The following is a 24,008-nucleotide window of genomic DNA, read 5'->3' as shown; positions in this document are numbered from 1 at the left end:
CAGTTTTGTATTGTTAAGCTTAACTCTTAGCCCTTCATTTCAAAGTGTTGGTTATTATGGCATCTCTGCCATTTTAATATTACTTTTGTTACTGCTATGACCAAGATACTGATTTGAACATAGGACTTGAGATAATAATATGAAGCTTTTTGAGCCAGTAGGACAATTGAGAATGATACATCTCTCTGCCTAGAGAGAAAGGGTTTGCGAGTTCCCAAAATTAATGCTGAGGTGAACATAGGGAGACGGGGGGAAGGGGGGAGTCAAACTGGTTAGAATACACTCTGACTATCCAGTATGCCTCCTGCCCTCTCTTTTATTTCTGGTCAGTGAATACTTCCAAACAACTGCTGGACTGTAGCCATCTTTCATTTCTACTTTCTAAAAATGATCATTGAATCTAATAAAAAGAAAAAAAAACAATGTGCTAGTTGTATCTGTAGACCAATATGTCTTTGGGTATTCTGGAAGATTCTTGCTTATTTACTGTAGTGATGTTCCAACACTGATATGAAAAGACCATATACATATACATACACAACATTCCTTGGTTATTGCTTAATAAATTTTGTCTTGTCTTGAACTATTGAAGTTAATGGTCCTGGATATATTGTGCTGCCCCCAATGTTTTTAACATTTTCAAGAAGAAATGAGATGGAAAGGAAATTAAAAGACTGAGTAATATTATATTAATTTTAACTCCATTAACCAGCAGTCAAACTGATTTCTTTCCTGGTTTTTTTTTCTCTTTGTTAGTGATTAATTCAATGATTGACCCTGATGGAACATTGGATGCTTTAAGCAATTTGGGATTTGCTGGTCCTGTCCAAGCAGCTCATCCTAAGCAGAAATCCACTCCTGGTTCTCAAAGTGCCCATCCTCAGATACAGCCCAACTGTCTGCCGGAAGCAAGGGCTGTACGGCCAGCCACTGCCTCTACTTCACGTGAACTTGGAACTGTTGAATCCGAGCATGATTTCAGCATACATTTCAATAGGTTCAATCCAGATGGAGAAGAAGAAGATCCAACTTTGTGTAAATGACATGAATGTGATCAGTACTTTTAGTATTGAATGTGCAAAATTCATTAAGGGTCTTACCATCCTCTTAAACAGTAAAACAAGGTTGGTAAAACTGTTGTTGCTTTGTTATTACCAACTACTTTGTGATATTTTGAATGTCACAAACCATTTGACTCATTGAGGTAAACATTGGTACCAATGAAGATGCACAGTTTATGATCATTTTACGAGTTTCACAAACACTTGCTTTGAATTTTTTCCTCCATAGTTTACTTTGTTTAAGCAGACTTCAACCAGCCAACTGTCCTTCATTTTAAAATTCTGAGTCTCCTATGAAAAGGTGATCTTAATTAAGCTTCTTGACTTAAATGTGTATAACATGATCACTTACGCTTGATTCTGAATAAAGGGAGCTAATTAGGACATTACATTTTAATGATATCACAATATAAGGAAAAGCAGACTTCAGAATAATTAATTATTGTATCCTGGAGATTGCTTAAAGGTTTACAGGGCTCAAATATTATGTTTGCACTAAGAATTTGCTGAGAGTGGCGAATGAACATATCAGTAGGAACTAATTACGCTATACTGTACTTTGGAAAATGATCAAAATTGTCCTTTTTTAAAACACCACATTGAGAGTGGGGTAAGTCAACTTTCTAGGACGATCCATTTGACACTTGAGGATCCTATTCAATATGTCTTTTTGATGTTAATGAAATTAAATGTTATATGATTTCTGTTCAAATGTTTGGAACTACAAAACTGATTTAAATATATTGCTGTGTGTGTCTACGGCTTGAAATTCTTTTTTAATGCTTTGTTACCAAGATCAGACACAAAATTCATTCATCATGACTTGTGAAACTTTCTTCCAAAGTTTGGAGATAGGGTAGTGATAATCTAATCATTAGATTGACTCCAGGCATACAAATTATAAATGTTTTCCTGTAGAATCTCTAGTAAACCTGTCTAATATGTTTATAAGAATTTCTGGAAAAAAATGCTAACATAGACCTTTTGCTTATATTGCTTAACAGCAAATCTATTAAAGTATCACATATAAGCCTATTTATCTTTAAAACTGTCCCAATTTTAACATTTGGAAATAATAATTTTAAAAAATTAACCATCTTGTATTTCCAGAACACTGTAATTTCAAGAATGTCTGTTACATGCAATTAATAACTGGAAATTTCTTGTGTTTTTGCATCAGTCTATATACTAAAATTAAAAATACAACTTTGAAGCTTCTATGAACTAATCTTTAATACTTCAGCAATAATCATATGTGTCGGTTGTTTAAAAATACTCCTTTCCTGTACAGGATTTTGAAACTGTACAGGATTTTGGAAGTCATTGCAAAGCTTGGCCAAGTAAATATACAAAAAACTTTTTTGTAGTGCTATAAAGAACCCAATAATCCTGTTGTATATTGGATTACTTTTCTTGTTTGTTTGTTTGAAAATTTAAAATCTGCCTCTTGTCAAACTCTGTATCCCACTCAGAGGTTGGGAAACAATTGTTTACAGATACCATAGCAGTTTAAATGGATATATGATGAAAATACATATATTGAGAATAGTGATATTTTGGCCATCATCATTCCTTCCTCTTTTCAGTGCTTGGGAGAACCACAAATATACAAGTAACAGAAACTAGGAAATAGTTATAGAAAAATTAAAGATTTTGACTCTTTAACACAATTCTTTTTGTGTATTCTTTTTCAGACATTTACACATTTTGTGTTCTGTAATATTTGCATTTACAATTTTCTTATTTGTATGGATGCATACTCCTTATTTATTTTTGTTACACTTATTATGTATGACGTTACAAGCATTTACAGTTCCATTTTTAAATAAAGTGTTTCTGGAACTTTATACAATAATCTAATAGAAATGTGTGATTATCTGTGTGAACATATTGTGATTTGGATCGAGTTCAGTAATTGTGAAGAAACATTTTTTTAAAAAAAATATTTGTTTGAGAATAATCTTACTGAACTTTGTATTATCTTGGTGTAAAGAATAACATATTACTTTTATTGTATAATAGGTCTTCACAAAGAGAATCTAAAATCACTGCATGTACAGTCATTCCAGCCCGCATGCAAACACAAACATGATTTCCTATTGGAAATTTGTTGGGTGGGATTCAAAGAATGCTTCAGAGTATAGAGAGCTGAGATGCATTAATTTACTGTGGAAAGAAGTACCTCTCATCACAAATACAACAGGGCTTCTTGTGAAGATTTTAACAGCTGGACAAATTCATAATCAGAGAAGCAATTAGATGTTTTATGTCTAAAAGTCAATGCCAACATCATAGCTACCCAACAGCTTCAGGATGGACTTCCATCACTAAGTCCAGTTTTCTGTTTACCAGTGACTGCTAGTCTTATGCTTATTTAATTTCAGCTTGTTCTCCCTTATTCAGCAGATGAACAAGTTTATGATTCAAGAATATTGACACTTTGAAAATTGATTAAATGAAGTAATATCACTGAGCATCATTGACATGCTCTGAATTATCTGTCCAGTGGTTTATGTGTCCATTGATCATCGTAAAGAACAAGGTAGAACAAAGTAGGATATGAAATATAAACTAAACTTGACCAATTCGCGGCTCTCACAATCTACATCACTGATCCAGTGGGAGTGTGTTTAGTTAATAGACCAGTGCTTAAAAATGCTAACTCTAAATTGGTACGTATGAGCCAAATAGACTCATTTCATTTAGTGCCATAGATTATACATCCTAAATTAACATTTCCTCCATATTGTGGAGTTTAGTTTCATTTGCTTTAATAATGTCTAAAACAATTTTGGGGAATATTGTGATTTTTAAAAACAATGTGTGGTCTATTATTAGATGTTAGGAATTGTATCTCAAGAGTGGCTGAAGGGTCACACCACAGTTTCCCAAATTTCTTACAATTGTTGAAATCAATGGAATTCTAACTTTCAAAGAAAGGATCATTTGGATATTAAATATATCATGGAAGTTTAGATTTTGACTTTAAAATGATGACAATTTAATAACAAAATGAAAATTATAACCTTGGAGTGAAGCTATGTAGGGATTTATAGAACAAAACTAGCACTATAAAAATCACACATCAAATCCCATTGGTAATCAAAATAGTCCTGTAGCACAGGTAGTACAACTGTGACAATACACTGAGTTTTGCATTTTGGAACAATTACAGTTTCTAAGTTGGTCTTCCATGTGTATAGAATTGCAGATCGAGCTATAGCTGACATACCAGCCAAAACAGCAAATCCCACCCCCAGCTATAGCCTCCCATCTGTCTCACAAGCAATCCAGATGGACCCCAAGTCATGGAATTACTTCTTCAAAGAATTAGCACTTAATCCAAAATCAACATCAGACCCACCAACCCTTCTAAACAAGCAACAACTTCCTCTTGCTAGGATTTGCCCCATTCAGCCCCTAAAAACTTCCAGATTCAGGATAAAAAATTAAGCATCTCTGGCTCAGTGCAGAGTGGAGATGCTAAATTCTGTGTCATTGATGCACTGATAATACTAAACTAATCGATGTTTTCCCAAGGGTTTCAGGTGGATCTTCAAAAATACTACGGAAATGATTGAATCCTGAGGCACCTTACAAATAAGCCATCACTGAACTAAAGGCTTCCACTCCTTAAGATCACAGCAAAAGTAATTTGCTATTTCTGTTCCTTGCCCAGGTCTGAATGAGATCAAAAAGAGTTCGGATAATCTATTTCTGCACTGTAAAATAGAAAGAATTTTGATGCAATCATATATATGATATCAAAGGGTTTTTCCCCTTTCTCATTCTCTTTTTTTTTTTTTATTATTTGATCAACGATCAAGAGGAGATAAGAGGTGCACAGAATACAGTCACAGGGCTCTGCACAAAATTCAGAAACAACAAAATAATGGGAATTCCATTTTACAAAGATTAATAGTTAGGTGATTCTTGGCCAGTTGTTAAGTTTCAGGTTGAACCCTGAGAAGGTAAAAGAAGAGAATCTCATGTAAGGCATGGGGGAAAATACGTATAAATAAATAAAATCATTTAAGATGTGTTTAATCTGCTTTTTAAAAGATAAAAGTTCCAAGTGATAGCTTTAGATTTCTCACATTTATGCCTAAGATTTTGTTCTTCGTGTGCTGAATAATATTTAGAGACACTAGATGGCATATTGGTTTACTTTTTCACAAATTGCAAAAATAATAATGACAAAGCTAAAACAACAGTATTTTTTTTAAGAAGCAGTGTGGTGTTAACTATAAAGTAATAGCAACATTACAATTCATTAACTATCTTTTTCAGTATGCATTGACGAACAATAAATACAATGCATTATGTATTTGTAAAAATAATAATCCTGCAATGGTACCTTTAACACCATCAAAAAACATTTGCCTATCCCAGAATCTTGGGAAGAACTTGATAGGTGGATAAAAGTGTCAAATCCAGTCTAAATATCTGGTTGACTGGGCAATGAATAACAACAACAACAACAATAACGACAACAGCAAGAACAGCTACGTATAACTATCTTCTGTTCCTAGATGAAAAGCAAAATATAAATCAAATGATATGTTTGATATAGTTGTAAAGGCTAGGAAGTAGGCAAAGTCAAGCCCCTTTTACAATTGTTACCAAGAAAATTGCAAGCAGTTTCCAGGGATTAAGAGTGACTCGAAGACACACATCTATTTCTTCAACAAGTCCTATTTAAAGTGAGACAGACATATTTAACGAGGAAAGGAATACCAAAAAGATCCAGTTTCTTGTGATGGCCATCATAGTGGATCTTCTTAGTCTGGTTCCTATATCATATTGTAAGACCTGGTCAACAACTTCATATAAGGGTAGGCAACTTTTTACATTCCTTGGAACAACAAAGTGACTAACCAATAAGCATGTAATGGAGAGCACAACACCAGCCATGAAGGCAAAATCATGAAACTCACTTACTTTGGCCATGTCATGCGGGGAATTCACTGAAGAAAGCAATTATGTTTGCAACAGTTAGCAGTAAAATGAAACCAGGTCAACCAACCAGTCAAAGAACACAGTGACTGGACACCATCAAAATTGACACAGTCAAAAACATAGAAAAACAAAAAAGTAGTGCAAGATTGGAAGGTGTGGAGAGACCTGGTCCATAGAAGCACCAAAAGTTTCACATGATTGAACAGATAAATTCATCGCCATCACTCTTTACATTGGTGTGTCCAGCCTTGGCAACTTTAAGACTTGCATAAGACATGCTGGCCGAGGAATTCGGGGAGATGAAGCCCACAAGTCTTAAAGTTGCCAAGATTGGACACCACAGCTTTACATAGTCTGGTCCTCAAACTGGTCCCATATTTTAAAGAAAATAATTTTTACTTTGGGCTGGATTCAGAATTATGGTGACCAACAGTTAAAAATAAAATAAAAAGATGTTATGTTCTTCAAACAGTGAGGCAGCCACATGGTGCACCATATAAAACTTCTATCTTTAAAGGAAGGTTTACATAGAATACTTTGTGGTCTTCCTACAAAGAGGTAATCACAGCGTACAGACCTGGGAACAGGATGGACATCTACCAGTCTTGCCTGAGCCATCAAATAAAAATCTTGTGGGAATCCTTGAGAGTGATGCTTTCGCTGAAACCTGGAACAGTAAATGTTTTGCTTCTGCCAAACCATTGTTGACCTAGATTGGTTTGGCAGGGCTTCCAGAATGCAACATGGAGTTTGAAACAAAAGACTTCTTCTTTTTTTCATGTGCACACCTGAATTAAGCAGCCATAATGGCAGAGAGATGCTTTTGAGTGAACTGTCCTGGATAAGGGAAAGGGCTGAACTCATGATCTTCAAGAAGTATAATACACTCTCTTTCATCTGTTCTCTTTGTCAGTAGCACATCTGCTTCTTTGATTGGTGTCCTCCTCTGACACTCCTCTTTGTGTACTTGTAGGTCAAACAACTTTTACAAGGCTTTCAGTAACCTTTCTCAGGAAAGTCAGATGACCTGTTGGATGGTCCATCAAGGTTTGAGAAAGAGAAGTATGTTCAAATGTCTGTTAGTCATGCAAAGGCTTCAGCAGTCTTATTTCTTGTATTTTACCACTATCATTTTGATTACTGATTCATTCATTCCAGTTCCTTATTGTTCTCACAGACACATTTTAAAACAGTATTAAAATATTTTTTTTCCTTTCCATTCAATCATGTCTGAATACTCAGACACTGCCTGGACTAGTCCCTGCAGTTTCCTGGCTAAGGCTTTTCAGAAGTAGTTTGCCACCTTCCTAGGGCTGAAAGAAAGTGACAGGATCAAGGTCACCTAGTGGCTGAAGATGGAACTAGAATTCACAGACTTCCAGTTTCCAACTTGATGCCTTAATCCCTACACCAAACTGGCTCTCCATGAAAAGGCTATGGATATTTATATACCCAATGGAGAGATTAAGCCAATACAAATTTGAAAAATGTAATAAAACATGAACCAAAGCTCGTACAACTCAAGGTACTTTCCCCCCTGCCTTTGGCCCTGATCAGAAAAAACCATCAATAATTTGTGAAGATCTAACACAACTATTTTGCAGAATATAATATTGCATACTCAGAACTAGAATTGTTAGAGCCTACTTTGACTCAATTGTCAATGGTTAAAAACTATATTCTGTTATCCTACTGCAGGGCAGGTCTCTAAAAACAAGAGGAATAAGGACAATGGTAATCAAAACATAAGTCAAATTGAAAGAAATATTAAACACACCACGGTAATATCAGTATAAACAAAGAAGATATTGACTGGTAGCCCGAATGATGGCAAAACCAATAAAGTCAAAGCATCTTTTGGTATCTTCCATCCTTTGACAGGGATAGTATCTATTTGCATGCAGTGTTCTTCGCTTTATAAAGAAGAATGTTTAATAGTCCTCAATGGAATTGTATCCCTGCTGGGCAAGAGGCCAAGAGAGTAACTTCTTGATTTCTTAGCTCTGCTAAAGGATGCAGCTCTTTGTTATCACAAAGAAAATGTGAGCTCTCTTCTTTCAATTGAAATTAGCTTTCACATATAAAGGGACCAGTTATGTATCCAGCCTACCGAATCTATGATAAATTTACAAACCATGGTCTATAGTCATACATGCTGAATAATTGTGTAAAATAAATGCACGAAACTCTACTTATCTGTTACAATTATTTACTGAGCCTCTCTTAAACCAAATTACAATTACTCAATTTCCATCTGGTGGCATTTTTCATAGCAGCAGCTGTTTCACTAAGGGAGTTGCTCAGCCAAATCTAAAAGGCAGGTGCTGCCCCTAACATCAATGTTTTCTTGGGCTGTTTCCTATGAAGCAGCAATTAATTATAGATAATTACTGGTTTTTGAATGCACGGCCCTAAATTTATGAAATATTTATGCACCCAAAATGTATCCTGCTGTCCATAGCAATTCAATTTTTCATGCATTTTGCTGATCAAATAATCTGAAAGTGTGAGCCTATTCATTAGGAACAATTGCTGTAATCTTCCTCGAGGTCTCCTAAATATAGCTCTTGAACATTGAATATTCAGGAGGAAATTTATAAGCAGGGGTAAGCAAACAGACAAGCTGCTTGGAATGGAACAAAGCAACCTCTGTGAGGACTGGAAACCAGATCCTAAATGTTTTAATTACCAATCCAACAATACCAACACTTCATTTAGTGACCTTTCGAAATTATAACAGCACTGGAAAAAGTTGACTGATGACCTTTGCAGCATCCCCATGGTCATGTGATTTACATTCAGACGCTTGATAACTGGCTCATATTTATGACGATTGCAGTGTCCCGGGGTCATGTGATCAGCATTTGCAACCTTCTCCCAAGCAAAGTCAATGGGGAAGCCAGATTCACTTAACAACCTTGTTGCTAATTTAACAACTGCAGTGATTCCCTTAACAATTGTGTCAAGAAAAATGGTGAAATGTGGCCAAACTCACTTAGCAAATTTCTCAGCAACAGAAATGTGAGGCTCAATTGTGGTCATAAGTCGAGGACTGTCTGTGCTGTTTGTGTTCATAAGTAATTTTGATAGTCCAGATCATGATAGTAAAGAACTTTTTTAGTAACAAACTTTTCATATAAATAAGATGTTTTACTTATTTCTGGATAAAGAATAACACTACTGGAAAATTTGAAAAATTATCACTTTTCAAGAAGTGAAGTTCCTTCCACAAAGAATTATTCCCTGAATGTCCTTTCTTTTTTCACTGATAATAATGTTCTTGCCAAGAAGAAGATATTAAAACTTAAGACGGTTCAAGTTCACGTAAATGAATTATGACCTCAATACTTCAGTTTTACTTTACTTTACTATAGAGAATGAATGCACTCTCTATAAAATCCAATAAACAGAAAAGAAGAAGGGGGAAATTTTATACCTTTTCATGTTTTAGGGGAAAATATTTTGCACTGCAATTTATACATTGTACCCATGAAGAAATAAAGGCCATACCGTATTAGATAGATTAACAAAATTAATCTCTATTTAAAATATTTGCCATGTATTATTACATATACCATAAGATACACGTTCTATAATACAAGTATATGGAATTTCCTAGATGGTCCGTTAAATAAGACTTATTTCTGGACATATTTTATAATGTTACTTTGTAGTAAGATAAGCAGCCAATAAAATATAAATAAATAAAATAATAAATAACTAAATATAAATGAGTTTCTTTTTTCAGTTTAATTATGTCCATTCTCAGTATTTTTTCATGACCCACGAAATAAGGTTTACTGAAAAGGATCAAAGCTTGACTGGACATAGTAATCTATTTCTTTATTACATCAGGGTATACCTTCAAAACTAATCAATATGAATATAATTTCTGTAAATTGTAATAAAAATGGGAGATGATCCAAAATTTTAAAAAAAACATTCATCGTTCAATTTTTAAGATAAGAACTATATGTCCTGAATTAGAATGTCAACTACAGAATAATTGATTTTTCCTGCTATATTTGAAGGCCAAAATTCAATTCTATATCATTTTAGTGCAGTTTATGCAGCCCACCAAACTCAATGTGCTTAATTTAAGGATTAAATTTTATTGAATTCTTGTGGAACTTGCTTCCAAAAAGCATCCCTATCTTATTGGGGATGTCCAGAAGTACCTTTCGTTTGAATTAAATGAAGTTCATGGGGTCGGGAGCCTGATTGGAAGAATTCCAAAGCAATAAAATAAATAAAATAAAAGAAGAGGAGGGGAGGGGAGGAGAATAAAAAAACCCCATGATTTTCAGGTCAATCCTGAGTTACATTTCTAATCTTACAAGTTAGCATTGGCTGTTGCTTATGCTACAATATTCAAGAGGCTGCAAATTCAAATCATTTTTGCACAAAATGCATAAAGGTAGATCGTATTTGCTTTGTTTGTTTTGAAAAGAAAAGAGAATTAAAGGCTGCTAAAAGCCGAGGCTCATTTATTACCTAGACACGTCCATATGCCCTCTATTTATGCAGTTAAAACTTATCAGAATGCATAGTTTCATGCTGTACTTTGTCTTGCTTTTTCTCCAGTTTCTCAGCATCTGTCCTATAATTTTTCTTCATTTATGTGGCCCTGGAGACTCTGTTTGCATTTTACCAAATTACTGCTGATGAGCTGAATTTAGTGTTTGGAAGTACAGGAATTCCCAGACTGGGATTTTGGCTTGTTGCCTCTCTGATGCAGTGCTAAGGGTTGCTATTAGTTGCCATTGTTCTTATGAAGCGGACACTGCTCTGATATTATTTTCTACAGGGTTTATTTTGTAATCTACATGGTGAGAACATAAAGCTAAAAGTAGACTGGTATTCAAAGATGTCTGCAACCCTAGCAGACAACTTTATCTCCCAAAAGGTAGATACAGGAATTAGAACAGAGTTCCCCAACCTTTTCAGCTTTGCAGACCTGGGGGAGGGGAGGGAAGGGAGGAGAGAGGAAAGGGAAGCAGCAGCAAAAAGGGACCAGCAAAGTTAGGGTACTTCAGTAAAGCATTTGTCAAAGTGGGCAACAACCTACTTCTTGGTAAGATAGAAAATGTGGAATAGACAGCATACCAGTAGATGGATTCATAACTGGTTGACAAACTGCACTTAGTGTATAGCCCTCAATGGAGTTACATCTACCTGGACTGATGTAATGAGGAAACCCAAGGTTCTGTCTTAGAGCCAGTTTATAACATCTTCACAAACAATTTAGATGAAGGGAAATAAGGGAAATCCATTCACTTTTGCAGATGACACCAGAGGTATAGCCTCCACTTTAAAAGATAGGCTCAAAATTTAGAAGGATCTAGACAAACCTGAACACTGGACCTTAGTCAACAAAATGCAATTCAGTGGTGAGAAAAGTAAGGTTTTACACTTAGTCAAGAAAAATCAAACACACAGGTATACAATAGGTGGTATCAGGCTCAACAGCAGTAACAGTGAGATATCTAGGAATCCAACTGGGGAACCACATAGGTGTGAGTTGCAGTTGCCAAACAGCTAATGAAGTCCTAAGCTGGGTCAACAGAGAAATAGTATCAAGATGATGTGAAGTATTAGTACTGCTGTATACAGTACTGGTTTAGTAAGACCACACTTGGAATACTGCATTCATTTTTGATCACTGGAATACAAAAAATATTCTCCAAAATATGTTCTGTGTTATCTCTCCCTCTCTCTCTGAGAGAGTGAGAGTGAGAGAGAGGGGAGGGAGAGTGGGGGGACTGATAAGAATCACTTACTTAGTTTGCTTACTGCTAGAATTTGGTGCTGAAATTGGATCTGTAAAAAGTCTTTAAAATACTTCTCATGTTCTTTGGAGAGACAGCTGATTTGCTGGGTAGACAAGAGTGAAGATTTAATTATCTGCCAAAAACTGCAAAAGCCAGTGCTGCCGGTCAGTTTTTTTTAAAGAATTCCTGCAGATGAGAGTCAAGTCGAGGGAAGACACTAGCTGGCCAGCCCCTACATATCGATTTTGGTTGCTATCCATTATCTTTTAAATCAATTGAAATAGTGCTGACCTAGAGTATTTTGTTTCCACAGATGAGGGCAGCAGTAGTCCTAAGGAAGTTAAGTCAGACCATTAAAAAGGCTGTACAGGTAGTTCTTGGTTAACTAACATTCGTTCAGTGAATATTCAAAGTTACAATGGTGCTGAATGAAGACACTTATGACCAGTCAAAGCTTGCGGCTATTGCAGTGTTCCACAGTCATGTGATCAGGAAATTGACAACCAGCTTATAATTATGACATCACATTGTTCCATGCTCACATGATCGCCATTTGCTGCCTTCCCTGCCAACTTCTGACAAGCAAAGTCAATGGGAAAACTGGCAGGATGGACTGCATGAGATTCACCTAATGATGCAACTAGAATTGTCAGAACTCCTGTTGTAATTCAGAATGGGTCATATGGTTTTGCAGCTTTACAACTGCATTGTTTAATGACGATAATGGAATGTGTGGATGACCTTGGGGAATGTCCAGGAAACAATAAGACAAGAAAGGGAGGAACCCCAATGGCTTAATGGGCAGAGAAAGAAACTTAGGAAGAACCATCCTAATGGAAGTTGGTACATTCAGATTTGCAAGATTTGTTAATGCAGTCATAAAATAAAGGAGAATTAATCCATCTAGTTGTATTTCCTATCTCTTTTACTTGAGAGGGCTGATAGCTATGGAGGTCTTCATTCCAATTATTACCATTAACCAAGGACTACTGAAATTTTTCATTCCAATGCAGACATTTGACTAGAAATGTGGATAGTTGAATTATATAGTTGCTCCGATTTCTTCAGTTACAAGTAGCATTCCTAGATTTATAATTCCAGCCTTATTCCTTATTTTACAAAGAAGTGGACTACTGATAGATGATGAACTACAGTCTCCAGGGAATGGAGAGTGTGAAAAAGTCAAGATGGTAGCCATGCCATATGACTGTAATCTAGCCTCTTTTCTATGTAACACATGGGAAGGAAAGAAGGAAGGAAGGAAGGAAGGAAGGAAGGAAGGAAGGAAGGAAGGAAGGAAGGAAGGAAGTTCAAGCAGAGAAAATACACTCCAAGAACATTAATCTAGTACACAGGTGTCAAACTCACAGAGTCACATTGCCATCATGTAACTTTTGTTACATTTTCCCCTTCATGGAGCTGTGGTGGGCATGGCCTGCGCATGATGCATCCAGCCTGTGAGCTACCAGTTTGACACATTCCTGATCTAGTACACAGGATACAAGAATCTTAGTGAAAGCTTAGTGGCTTGGAGATTTGAAATGGAAATAGTGAATTTTCAGAAGACATTTGAAAAAAACCAAATATTAGTTTACAAACTAATATTTAGATCAAAATAATAGCTCACAAAAATAACCAACAACAGCTTTAAAACTGAAGAGATATAGATATATAATTTTCTTATTTTAAAATGAAAAATTGTGAGTCGGGAGTCTTTAAATAAAGGAAAGAAAAACTACTACCAAAACCGGATTATTTTTTGCAAAACTATAAATTGAGCACAAACAATAATACATTTCAGGATATTCTAATTACTTTTTGATCCATTGGCCCACCTGCAAACCCCACCTGCAAATCTTCTGACTGATCTCTTCCTTTCTTCTTTATCACTTCTACCCAGAAGATGATTTAGTGTTGACTAAGAACATGACAGAAAAGTCTGATGATTAGTTCCACTGATGTTGGATGCTGATATATTACATATTTTATCACATGTACTGTCCTTACGTCTAAGACCAACTTGAAATATTTGTAATTTCTGCCTGTATTCAATGTCCTTGAAAAAGAACACACTTTGAAATAGATTAATGTCACAGAATTCTAATGAAGTTGACAAATAAATCCTTTACAAAGTTTTAGCCTTGAATTTCAATAAGGTGGTGGAAAAAACATAATATCTGGGCTGTTTTTAATCAATGTGAATATAGTACTGAAATGGGATATTAATGCATTCTTTCTCATGGTTATTGTACTTAATCAAACAAGGAAAATAAGAAGGGTAAAACTATAGAAGAATGAAATTGTATCAAAGGGCAGCCTTGCATGGAAAGAGTTCCTCTTTTTGGCAGAAGGAAAACATTTAATGAAGTCCATTCAAAGTCAGTGTTCTCATTCATTTGCTTTATCAGATCTAAATTGTGATGGGTGGGATGGAATTTCTCTCTGCCATTTGAAGCAAAATCTACTTGTATGACTGTAACTTTGTTGCTTGTATCCTTACAATTTATATTGATATTTATTGTTTCCTGTTTGCTTATTTGTACCCTATGACTATCATTAAGTGTTGTACCTTATGATTCTTGACGAATGTATCTTGTCATTTTATGTACACTGAGAGCACATGCACCAATCACACTTGGCCAATAAAGAATTCTATTCTATTCTATTCTAATCATGAATCAGTAGAAAAACAGATGAAAACAGAAAAAAAGGTCAGATAGCTACAATACTGGGATATTGAGCCGCCACTTCAGCAGCGTTACATTGCCTTAAGAAACCGGGACTTGAAAGAAAATTAAGCAAAGCCGCAATTGGGAAATGCTGCTATGTTGCTGATGTAATAAAAGGTATTAGGAAATTTGTGATCAGTGAGCTTTAAACACAAAAACCAGAAGTTTAAACTGGCCTCTGGTTCAATTTGAAGGCCTGGCAAAGGACACGAGAGTAATACAAAAGATCCAGCATTCTGTAAGTTATACTTTATCTCATGAGCTGTTCAACAGAGTTGCCATTTACATGCTATCTATATTTATCTGGCCTCAGTAGCATTTCTCCGCTGCTAATTAACAGCTAATAAAGCCGTCAGAGAAGCAGATTGTACCACCATGCCACCTGCATACTAAAGCAGATGCTAATTTTGAGGATCAAAGTTCACATAGGATAAGGCTTATGAACAGAGCATGAATATACAAGCAAAGCAAAAGTGGGCCTAAAATATATCTCAACTATACCCTTTCTGGGTTGGTTTCGCCTGCGACAGTTGGTCTTGCTCAGAAATGAGCTTTGGAGACGAGCCTCGCTGATCGATAGAAGGCGATTCAGACTCCTCCAGAGTCTGTTCCTGGGAATTAGATTAAAGGCTGATTTAAAATTAAAAAAAAGTGCTGCATACAGAATTCTGCTAGTGTGAAGTTGTAATTACCTACCAGGTGTTAGGAGACTCAGCACTGTCTGAAAGTTTCTCTGCCAACATGCTTACTCCTCTCCAAGTTTTTTTTTAAATCACTATCATTAATTTGATCTTTTTTATTACTTTTTTTTTTTCAAAAAATTTTATTGGTTTTTTTAAAACATTTACTAGGAAAAGGGTATGTGGAATAATATACATTATATACATTGTTATAAACATACCGAAAGTAATAATGAAATTATATTTAGAAAATATATTATGATATATAAGTTGATTGAAAACTTTTATTCCTATATGCTGATTTTACATGATTATGTATTAATGTTTTATATCCAGATGTATACCATGAGTTTGGAGGGAGGGGGCGTCTGCCATACTTGCAACTGCCAAAATTTGTATATTATTCCACATATCATTAATTTGATCAATTAGCTTCTGGGGCTGATGTCTTGCCTATTGTTTACTAATTATACCAGCAACCTGGTATTAGTCGGTTCCAGCATTGTTTCCCTTTAAGATATAAGCGTAAAGGCAAGGTTCCAGTTCTTAGGGAAATCATTCTGATAAATGTAAAGAGAGCTGAAAGGCTACAGCCCATCAGTCAGAATTACTTTTAATCAATTTTGCGATTGCGCTAGCTTTCCCAGGAGTCTTCCCATCTATGCAACCAATTTAACCATCTTAGAAGTGGTATGGAATCTAAATTAGACCCGAATAGCATTAAGCACTCAGAATTTGCTTACGCAGAAAGTGGAGTTAGCATCCCAGATAACTGCCAAGGTATAACAACTTAAATTAAACTTGGCACCGTGGGTGCAATGTGCAAGAAGATGACTAAGTCATGCAACCCAGAGAAAGTTTATGATTAGCCCAGACACATATTTCCTATTTTTAAGAACAGATTCCAGAAATGTTAGGAGTCTGTTTAGGGGCTGGACCATGCCAGAGTCATCTTAGACTGCTTCTGGATCAGAAAATTAACTTTTGGAAAACTGGCAAACCACTACCAGTGTAGCAGGGTCTGGAAGAATCATTTCTATGATGGTAGGTTTGCACACACCTAATAAAATATATTTAATGGTATATACAGCAGCAATTCTCCCCCAAAAGAAAACAACATATTTAATTTAGGGCATGGGGTTGCATGAAGAAGTGGCTCTTAGAGAAGACCACCACCAGCAAAGCTGTACTCAGAAAAAGCTGATTTTCAATCCAGGTTCAAAATGACCTTATAATGTATGATAGAGAGGAAACCTGGTGAATCTCTGTGCTTCTAACATTGTGAGCAGCTATTTGATTTCACTTTATTCATTCTCCTTTCTCTTTTATCATGTGTATCAGGTTTGTTATATCATTGGCTTATGGGAAAAATGTCTTTGGTTTTATTGATTTGGGCAGTAAACTGCTATGAGGATTTTTTTTAATGAACAGCAGGAAAAATGTTTTAAATAAATAAATATTTCAAATATTTTCCTAGCTCTTTCTTCTTTCTTATAATTGCAATGTTAGCCATGGATAATCAATCATGTACATAGTTTTTTTTTTCTTTATACAAATCTTAGTCAGGAAATCATTTAAAGAACTGGCCTAGCGTGAGTCTGAAACTTAACTAGTTCATTGTTCTGTAGAGAGATCTTTACATCAACTGGACATATTTGTCATATCCTGCCCATCCTTCCAATAAACTTGTAATTGATGTCTGTGAGGGTAATCCAACTTAAATCTTTTAACAATCCCACTAGGCTAGTTAAGATAGAGGTTGGCTTGAAGCCCAGAGTTGACTGCACGGTTGAATAGGATTTTAACATCTCCTATCAAGCCACTCTTTCAAATATTAGCTCATATCCAATTTTACATTTACACCTGATTATCTAAATTTTGTTTGGAATCTTCCTATATCAAAGGTAAATGCTGATGACAGCTATCTATCCACAAAATCACAGAAAAGAGACCTTGTGGACTATGGAATTGATGGAACCAATATGAGCCACCTATAAAAATTGGACTGCAAAGCCAAAGTTTTTATTCCTGGCAAAAAATTGCTCAAAGCTAGATGTCAAAGTCACAGTGGGTAGAATGATGGGATACAGCAAAATGACCAAAGGATGCAAAATTCTGTACCTCAGGTCTTGCACAGTAATTATAAGTAATGGTATATACTATTTCTACAAGACATGGAATTTTTAATTGAGGAACATGTGGGTTTTGAAGAACACATACCAGAAAGTATGTCTATACCAGAAAGTATGTCATTATTAAACAGGAGAGCACCATAGGACAGAAAGATAAAGAGAAGATAGAAGATATGCCCAACCAGTCAAGCAAGGAGGAAACAGAAGATATGCCCAACCAACCACTTATGCTGAACAAGCAGATCAAGAAGGAGAACCAGAACCCTGAAGGTCAAATTGGGCAATGAAAGGCATATAATGCAATCTTATATGGTGAAAACCCCCAAAGTATACGAATCTATCCCCTAAAAGAACATTAATGGATACCTACAGAAGACTACCAGGTGGAAAAGAAATAAAATCATATCAAAAAGTGGAACCCAGACATTCATCTGGGTTTTTTAAAGCTTCATGACGTAGTCATCATGAAGCTACGATGAGACTTTTGCCCCAGAAAAAGCCATAATGACACTATCCCAAAAGTGCTTTTTCAAAAGGCAACTGGACTTTCTGGTTTTTCTTTGAAGATGTTTTGTTTCTCATCCAAGGAGCTTCTTCAGCTCTGATTGGATGGTAGAGAATCAGATCAGAGCTGAAAAAGCTTCTTTGATGAGAAATGAAACTTTTTAAAAGAAAAACCAGAAAGTCCAGATGTCTCTTGAGAAAGCACCTTTGGGACAACCATGATGTGGATAACTGAGAATCTCCATAGATATAATGGCATTACTTTGTATTTAATCAAGTAAGGAAATGAAAATAAAACATATGGATACATTGTGAAGCACATGAAAAACAAGTGTAGCTTTAATTGCATCATCGTAGTTGCCATCTTGACTCTTTTGTCCATACTCCAAGGACAGCCTTGGTTAATACTATCATTGATGAAAAAAACCTGAAGTGATGGCAACATTGTTGTGTGTTATTTATTTCTCGTGATTCTCATTTCTTCAGTCATGATGATTGAATTCAGTTTACTCCTTCTCCCTAAACATACATCATGTTGTGTACTGTACTGAACTGCCCTGCCATAGACTTGCCTTGCTGCCTCCTGATTGGCTAAGATGCAGCAGCCTGCCGGTGGGAGAATCCAGCTACCTGATTGGTCAATCGCCTGACAGCTCGACTATAAAAGAGCTCTCAGCTGTCTTTTGCTCGCTGTTTGCCGGTCCGAGATTTGCCGTACTTATGAGCTGTTTGTCGCTGTTAATAAAGGTTGTGTTAGCTCCAACCTGCCTTGCCTCAGTCCCTGTCTGCCTCATTCTCCCTATAGAACACATCATCTAAATTCTATAACTTTATCTCTTTAGGAATAAACTTGGAGAATTAAGTAAGGCGATTGCTAAGTGATGTGTTCTTAGTGATTCTTATGTGTTATTTATTTCTCGTGATTCTCATTTCTTCAGTCATGATGATTGAATTCAGTTTACTCCTTCTCCCTAAACATACATCATCTAAATTCTATAACTTTATTTCTTTAGGAATAAACTTGGAGAATTAAGTAAGGCGATTGCATGGAGCAATTTTCGAGGGAAAATGTGCTACCCATCTGCAAAAAAGCAGTTTTTGTCAAAAACGGTTGTTGAACTGAATTCTGCTTTATATGTCACAAGTTATGGTGAACTTAGAAAACATACACAAACTTTGTTTAGCTTGCTCAGTGTTATATACCTTGCCAGTATCCTGATGGCTTCCAAAGTAATTTTTTAAATCTCCTCCTCAGTCAGGGGTTGAACTGTTTTGCATTTGGGGCAACAAGGTTAGTGGATTATTAATTGCTTTAGCCCTATAGCCAGCTGTTTCCTTATCTTTCTTCACCTTCAATGGAACCTTTCTGAACTCTTTGGGTAATCAAATGCACAAATATCCCCTAGGACAATTTGGGCAAAAATTGTCAGCTATACTATAGTTAGACAAGTGGGATAAATTGCGGGGGGGAACTATAAATTGACAATGTCGGCAACATATAGAGAAAATTTATACAAAATGTTGTATAGATAGCATCAACCCCCAGCAGGACTAACAAAACAGATCATCAGAATGCTGGAAATGCAAATAGATACATGGAATTTATTATCACATGTGGTGGACCAGTCCCTGAGCCAAAAATATTGGATAAGGATTAAAAAATGATTAGAGGAAATGCTAAAACAGCAATAGAGTGAAAACCAGAGCTATTCCTATGGGGTATATTATCAGGGAATTATAACAAAAAAAAATCCAATATTTAATGTTACACGTAATAACGGCGGCCAGAAGAGTATATGCTCAAAACTGGAAAAACAAGAAATAAACCTTCTGAGGAAATGGTAATAAAGAAAATATTAGACTGTACTGAGATGGCTAGGTTGACAATGGAAATCAAAGACAAAGGAGAAACAGAATACTATTTAATTTGGAATGTATGGTATAATTGGCTTGATAGTAGATGCAAATATTAGACAACTAATAATGAAAGACGATTAATAAATTAGAAATCAGAAATGAATATTTACACTTATTTCCAATTCATTAACACTTATTTCCAATTCATTAACTGTCTTTCATTATTAGTTGTCTAATATTTGCATCTACTACCGTGTTTCCCCAAAAATACGACATGTCCTCATAATACAGCCATACCACATTTTTCTGGTGGGCAAAAATATAAGCCCCCTGCATATAAGCCCCCTGGACAACCTCCCCACCTCCAGCCAGGCAGAGCACCACTCACACACCTTGCAGTATCCTGAAGGTGCCAAGCCACGGGAACCTGGGGGGAGGCAAAGGTGATTGCGTTGCTTGGCGCCTTCAGGATACCGCTAGGTTGATGAGCAGCGCTGTGCCCAGCTGAAGAGGGGAGTTGCCGGGTGGCTGCTCTCTTGCGAGCGGGCTCCCAAAGAGCCGGGCACAGCCTCATGGGCGAATGGCTGTGTTGCATTGTCACAGCAGCGCAACACAACAGCCATGAAGCAACCACGCTCACGAGTAGTCACCTGGCAAACCCCCTTTGCAGCCAGACACAGCGCCATTCACTGACCTAGGGGTATTGCCAAGCCATGTGAGCGCCTGTTCGCTGCTGCCTGGCTCCCGTGGCTTGGCGCCTTCAAAATGCCAGTGAATGGTGCTCTGCATGGTTGGAGAGGGGAGTTGTGCGAGCGGCATTTACGCTCTTGCTCACCCACCTCCCAATGCATGGCCCAGCTCTCATTACAGAGCCAGGGCACCTCCGCCGCCGCCGCCATCCCAGCCTGGCTTTTTCCGTGGTTTCCAACCCGAGTCTTTAGGCAGTGGCCACTCTAGGCACACACTCTATGGTTGTACCTTCTACAGGCAACTGGCCAATAACCATAGAGCGTGCGCCCAGAGCGGCCCCTGCCAAAAGACTCGGGTTGGAAGCCATGGAAAAAGGCAGGCTGGGATGGCGGCAGCGGAGGTGCCCTGGCTCCGTAATGAGAGCTGGGCCATGCATCGTGAGGTTGGGAGGCGGGTGAGCAAGAGCAGAACAGCCACTCGTGCAACCCTCCTCTCCAGACGTGCAACCCCCCTCCTCTTCACTGGCATTTGGAAGGCGCCAAGCTTCGGGAACTGGGTAGCAGTTAACAGGCGCTCATGCAGCTTGGCGATACCCCTAGGTCAGTGAATGGTGCTGTGCCCGGCTGCAAAGGGGGTTTGCCGGGTGGCTGCTCGTGAGCGTGGTTGCTTCATGGCTGTTGTGTTGCGCTGCTGCGACAGCGCAACACAGCCATTAGCCCATGAGGCTGTGCCCGGCTCTTTGGGAGCCCACTCGCAAGAGAGCAGCCACCCAGCAACCCCAAAACAATAAACCCTCCCTCCATAATAAAACCCAAGCCATATTTTGTAGGTAAAAAAAAAAGACCCTGTCATATTTTCGGGGAAACACGGTATCAAGATGAAGAATATTTATTGTACATAATAGTATATAACAATAAGATGTTACAAAAATGTAAAAATATATCTATAACAAAACGATGTATAAACCGGAATAAAGTTGTTGTAAAGATGTAATGAAAGGTGTAAAATGAAGAAAACTATATAATATTTTTTTAAAAAAGAAGACATTACCGTATTTTTCGGAGTATAAGACGCTCCGGAGTATAAGACGCACCTAGATTTTGGAGAGGAAAACAAGGGAAAAATATCTGCCTCTGCCTCCCAGCAATTTGCCATGTGGAGCAAACAACTAGTTTCACTTTCAATTTCTCCCGATCATCAGCTCCCAGAACTCCTTCTCTCGCTCTTCATCTTGATGATGTTCGGACAGGAGGGGGGAGAGAGCTGGAACCGGTTCTAAACGGCACTGTAGATTTGTGGAACCTCTTCTATAGAAGAGGTTAGAACTGGCAGGAACCCACCCCTGTTGTAACAGGGGTGTAAATTACACCCCTGTTGTAACAATAGCCTCCTGTTTATCATCTACATGAGCCGATTCCCCCAAGAAAAAACCTGGCGTGTAGTTATTTTGCTATCTTGACTGCAAGACCCTGAACTCTTTGCTCAGTACTCAAATTACTTTTTGACAGACAGTTGGCAAATTCCCATCAACGCAACACTCATTCCAGACTCAACCTTGTGCTTTCCCTCATAGACTTCTGCTGAGATTTGACATTTAAACAAAAGGTCTACTAAATATTTACTTTATAAAGTGCTGTATGGTTCCAAAGTCAGCAGTTCAAAAAAAAAAGGGGGTGGGAATTGATCTTTTAAAGGTTTCTGTTTTCTGAAGTGTGCTTTCCTAACCTTGGGAGCAAGGTTTAGCATCTGCGCGAAATACAAGATGGTTTGGGGAAAGCTTAGAATTTGCATTTACAACCTGGAATCAATCCAATTGATTTGAAATGTCATCATATTTTTACAGTGGCTGTCTATTACCCAATGGACAGGGGTGCCGGAAGCTATGTTTTGCCACTGCACAGTAATAATATTTGCATTCGGATCATATTTTAATGTAGCAAAGAGTGAAAAAAATCCATTTTTGCGTTCATCTGTGCACAGGCTTTCACTTATTTAGTCTTAGCCTTAAAATATTTCAATACTATCTACTCTTTCCCTAATGTGCCATTTCCTTTAGAGCCTCTCTCTCTAGTCCATCTGCCACTTCTTTGACATTTTAAGAGAATGGAAATACTTTGCAATACAGCACATCCCATGGGACTAGATACCTGTTTCCTCCCCAGATATTGCTGAAGTGTAACTCCGTTCAAATCTAGGTAGGAGGCCCAGTAATGTGGGATAATTGGAATTGTATTGCAACAATACTTAAGTGAGCATATTTTGTCCAGTTTTGCATTCATCATTTGTTTCCCTCTTCTGCCTATTCAACTAGACATCTTATTCACAATGGAGCAAATAGCCCTACTTTGATCTGTCAGGCCTACTTATTTTGTGTTGGGAATGTCAAAGAATTATCTATTACAATGTCCTACCTGCCAGTGACTACTTCAGCTTCAACCACAATAATACAGAAGCACACAATAAATGCAAACTCAAGGTAAACTGCACCAAATTCGATTGCAGACAATACGACTTCAGCAACAGAGTGGTCAATGCCTGGAATGCACTACCTGACTCTAGTGTTACATCCTCAAAGCCCCATAACTTTAACCTTAAACTGTCCACTGTTGACCTGTCGCCATTCTTAAGATGTCAGTAGGGGCGTACGTAAGTGCGCCAGTGTGTCTAACGTCCGTGTCCTACTGTCCCCATTTATTTGTAGCCATTTCCTGTGTTCTTATTCATGTTTATTCTTATTCCTGTTATCTTGTACATGAGTGACAAACTAAGTAAAATAAAAAATAAAATAAAAGGAACTGTGTGTATCACAGGGTCTAATTTCCTGCCCACTGTAAGATTTCACTACTTTATCATTTCTGACAGATGATCAGCCTGGCCTCTGGTTTAAATACCTGCATCAAAGAAGATTCTAGCACCTTCAGAGGAATTTTATGCCATTATAAAACTGAACTGCTCTTGCCATTAGGAAGGTTCTCCCCCCCTCCCCCAATGTCCAATTAAAAAACTGAATCATTTTAATTTAAACATTATTCCTTGTTCAGTATTCTGGAACAAGTTTAAACATCTTCTATATGGCTCCCTTTTCAAATAATTCAGAGAATTATCGTGTCTTCTCACACTCTTTTCTAAGCTAAACATACCCAACAATCTTAACATAACACATTTCCTTCTAACCTCTTATCAACTTGATTACTTTCCTTTGGACCTGATTCGCTTTGTCAATATTTTTTCTAAAATACAGAGCCCCAACAGAGACATAATATTCCAGATGTGGTCTAATCAACACAACTATTTCGTTTGATCTTGACCTTAGATTTCATACTAGGAACTCTTGGGAGACTTTATCAAATTCTTTGCTAACATTAAGATACATTATGCCTATTATATTCCCCTGGCCAGGAACAGGAGGGGAGTTCAGATGTTTAAAAAGCCCAGAGTGGAACTCCCCTCCTGTTCCTTCTTCACTTGTTTGAACAAGCCACGCAGGGGGGGGGGGGGGGCGCTCCCTTGTCTTTGACAGCCACCTCATTTCCAATTGAGGGGGGGGGGAAGAGATCCATCTTTTCCCTCCCTCTCCATGGATCCCCACCCCAATTGGAAACAAGACGGCTGTGAAAGACAAGGG

General features: G+C 37.2%; 1 protein-coding gene across 12 annotated transcripts in view; it reads left to right on the top strand.

Moving 5' to 3' along the window:
- Positions 1–2,905, top strand: part of CEP170 (centrosomal protein 170) — a 99,460-nt gene extending 96,555 nt beyond the window's left edge. For all 12 annotated transcript variants that reach the window (XM_081944052.1, XM_081944048.1, XM_081944046.1 and 9 more), the window contains one exon: positions 757–2,905. In XM_081944052.1, the coding sequence (XP_081800178.1) occupies positions 757–1,043 (287 nt within the window). In that variant the 3' untranslated portion in view covers positions 1,044–2,905. The remainder of the gene's footprint in view (positions 1–756) is intronic.
- Positions 2,906–24,008: the final 21,103 nt, after the last annotated feature.

The sequence above is a fragment of the Natrix helvetica genome (assembly GCF_964273705.1).
Source record: "Natrix helvetica genome assembly, chromosome: 2".
NCBI lineage: Eukaryota > Metazoa > Chordata > Lepidosauria > Squamata > Natricidae > Natrix > Natrix helvetica.
The sequence above is the reverse complement of the archived record's forward strand: the minus strand, read 5'-3'. Positions and strand labels throughout refer to the sequence as shown.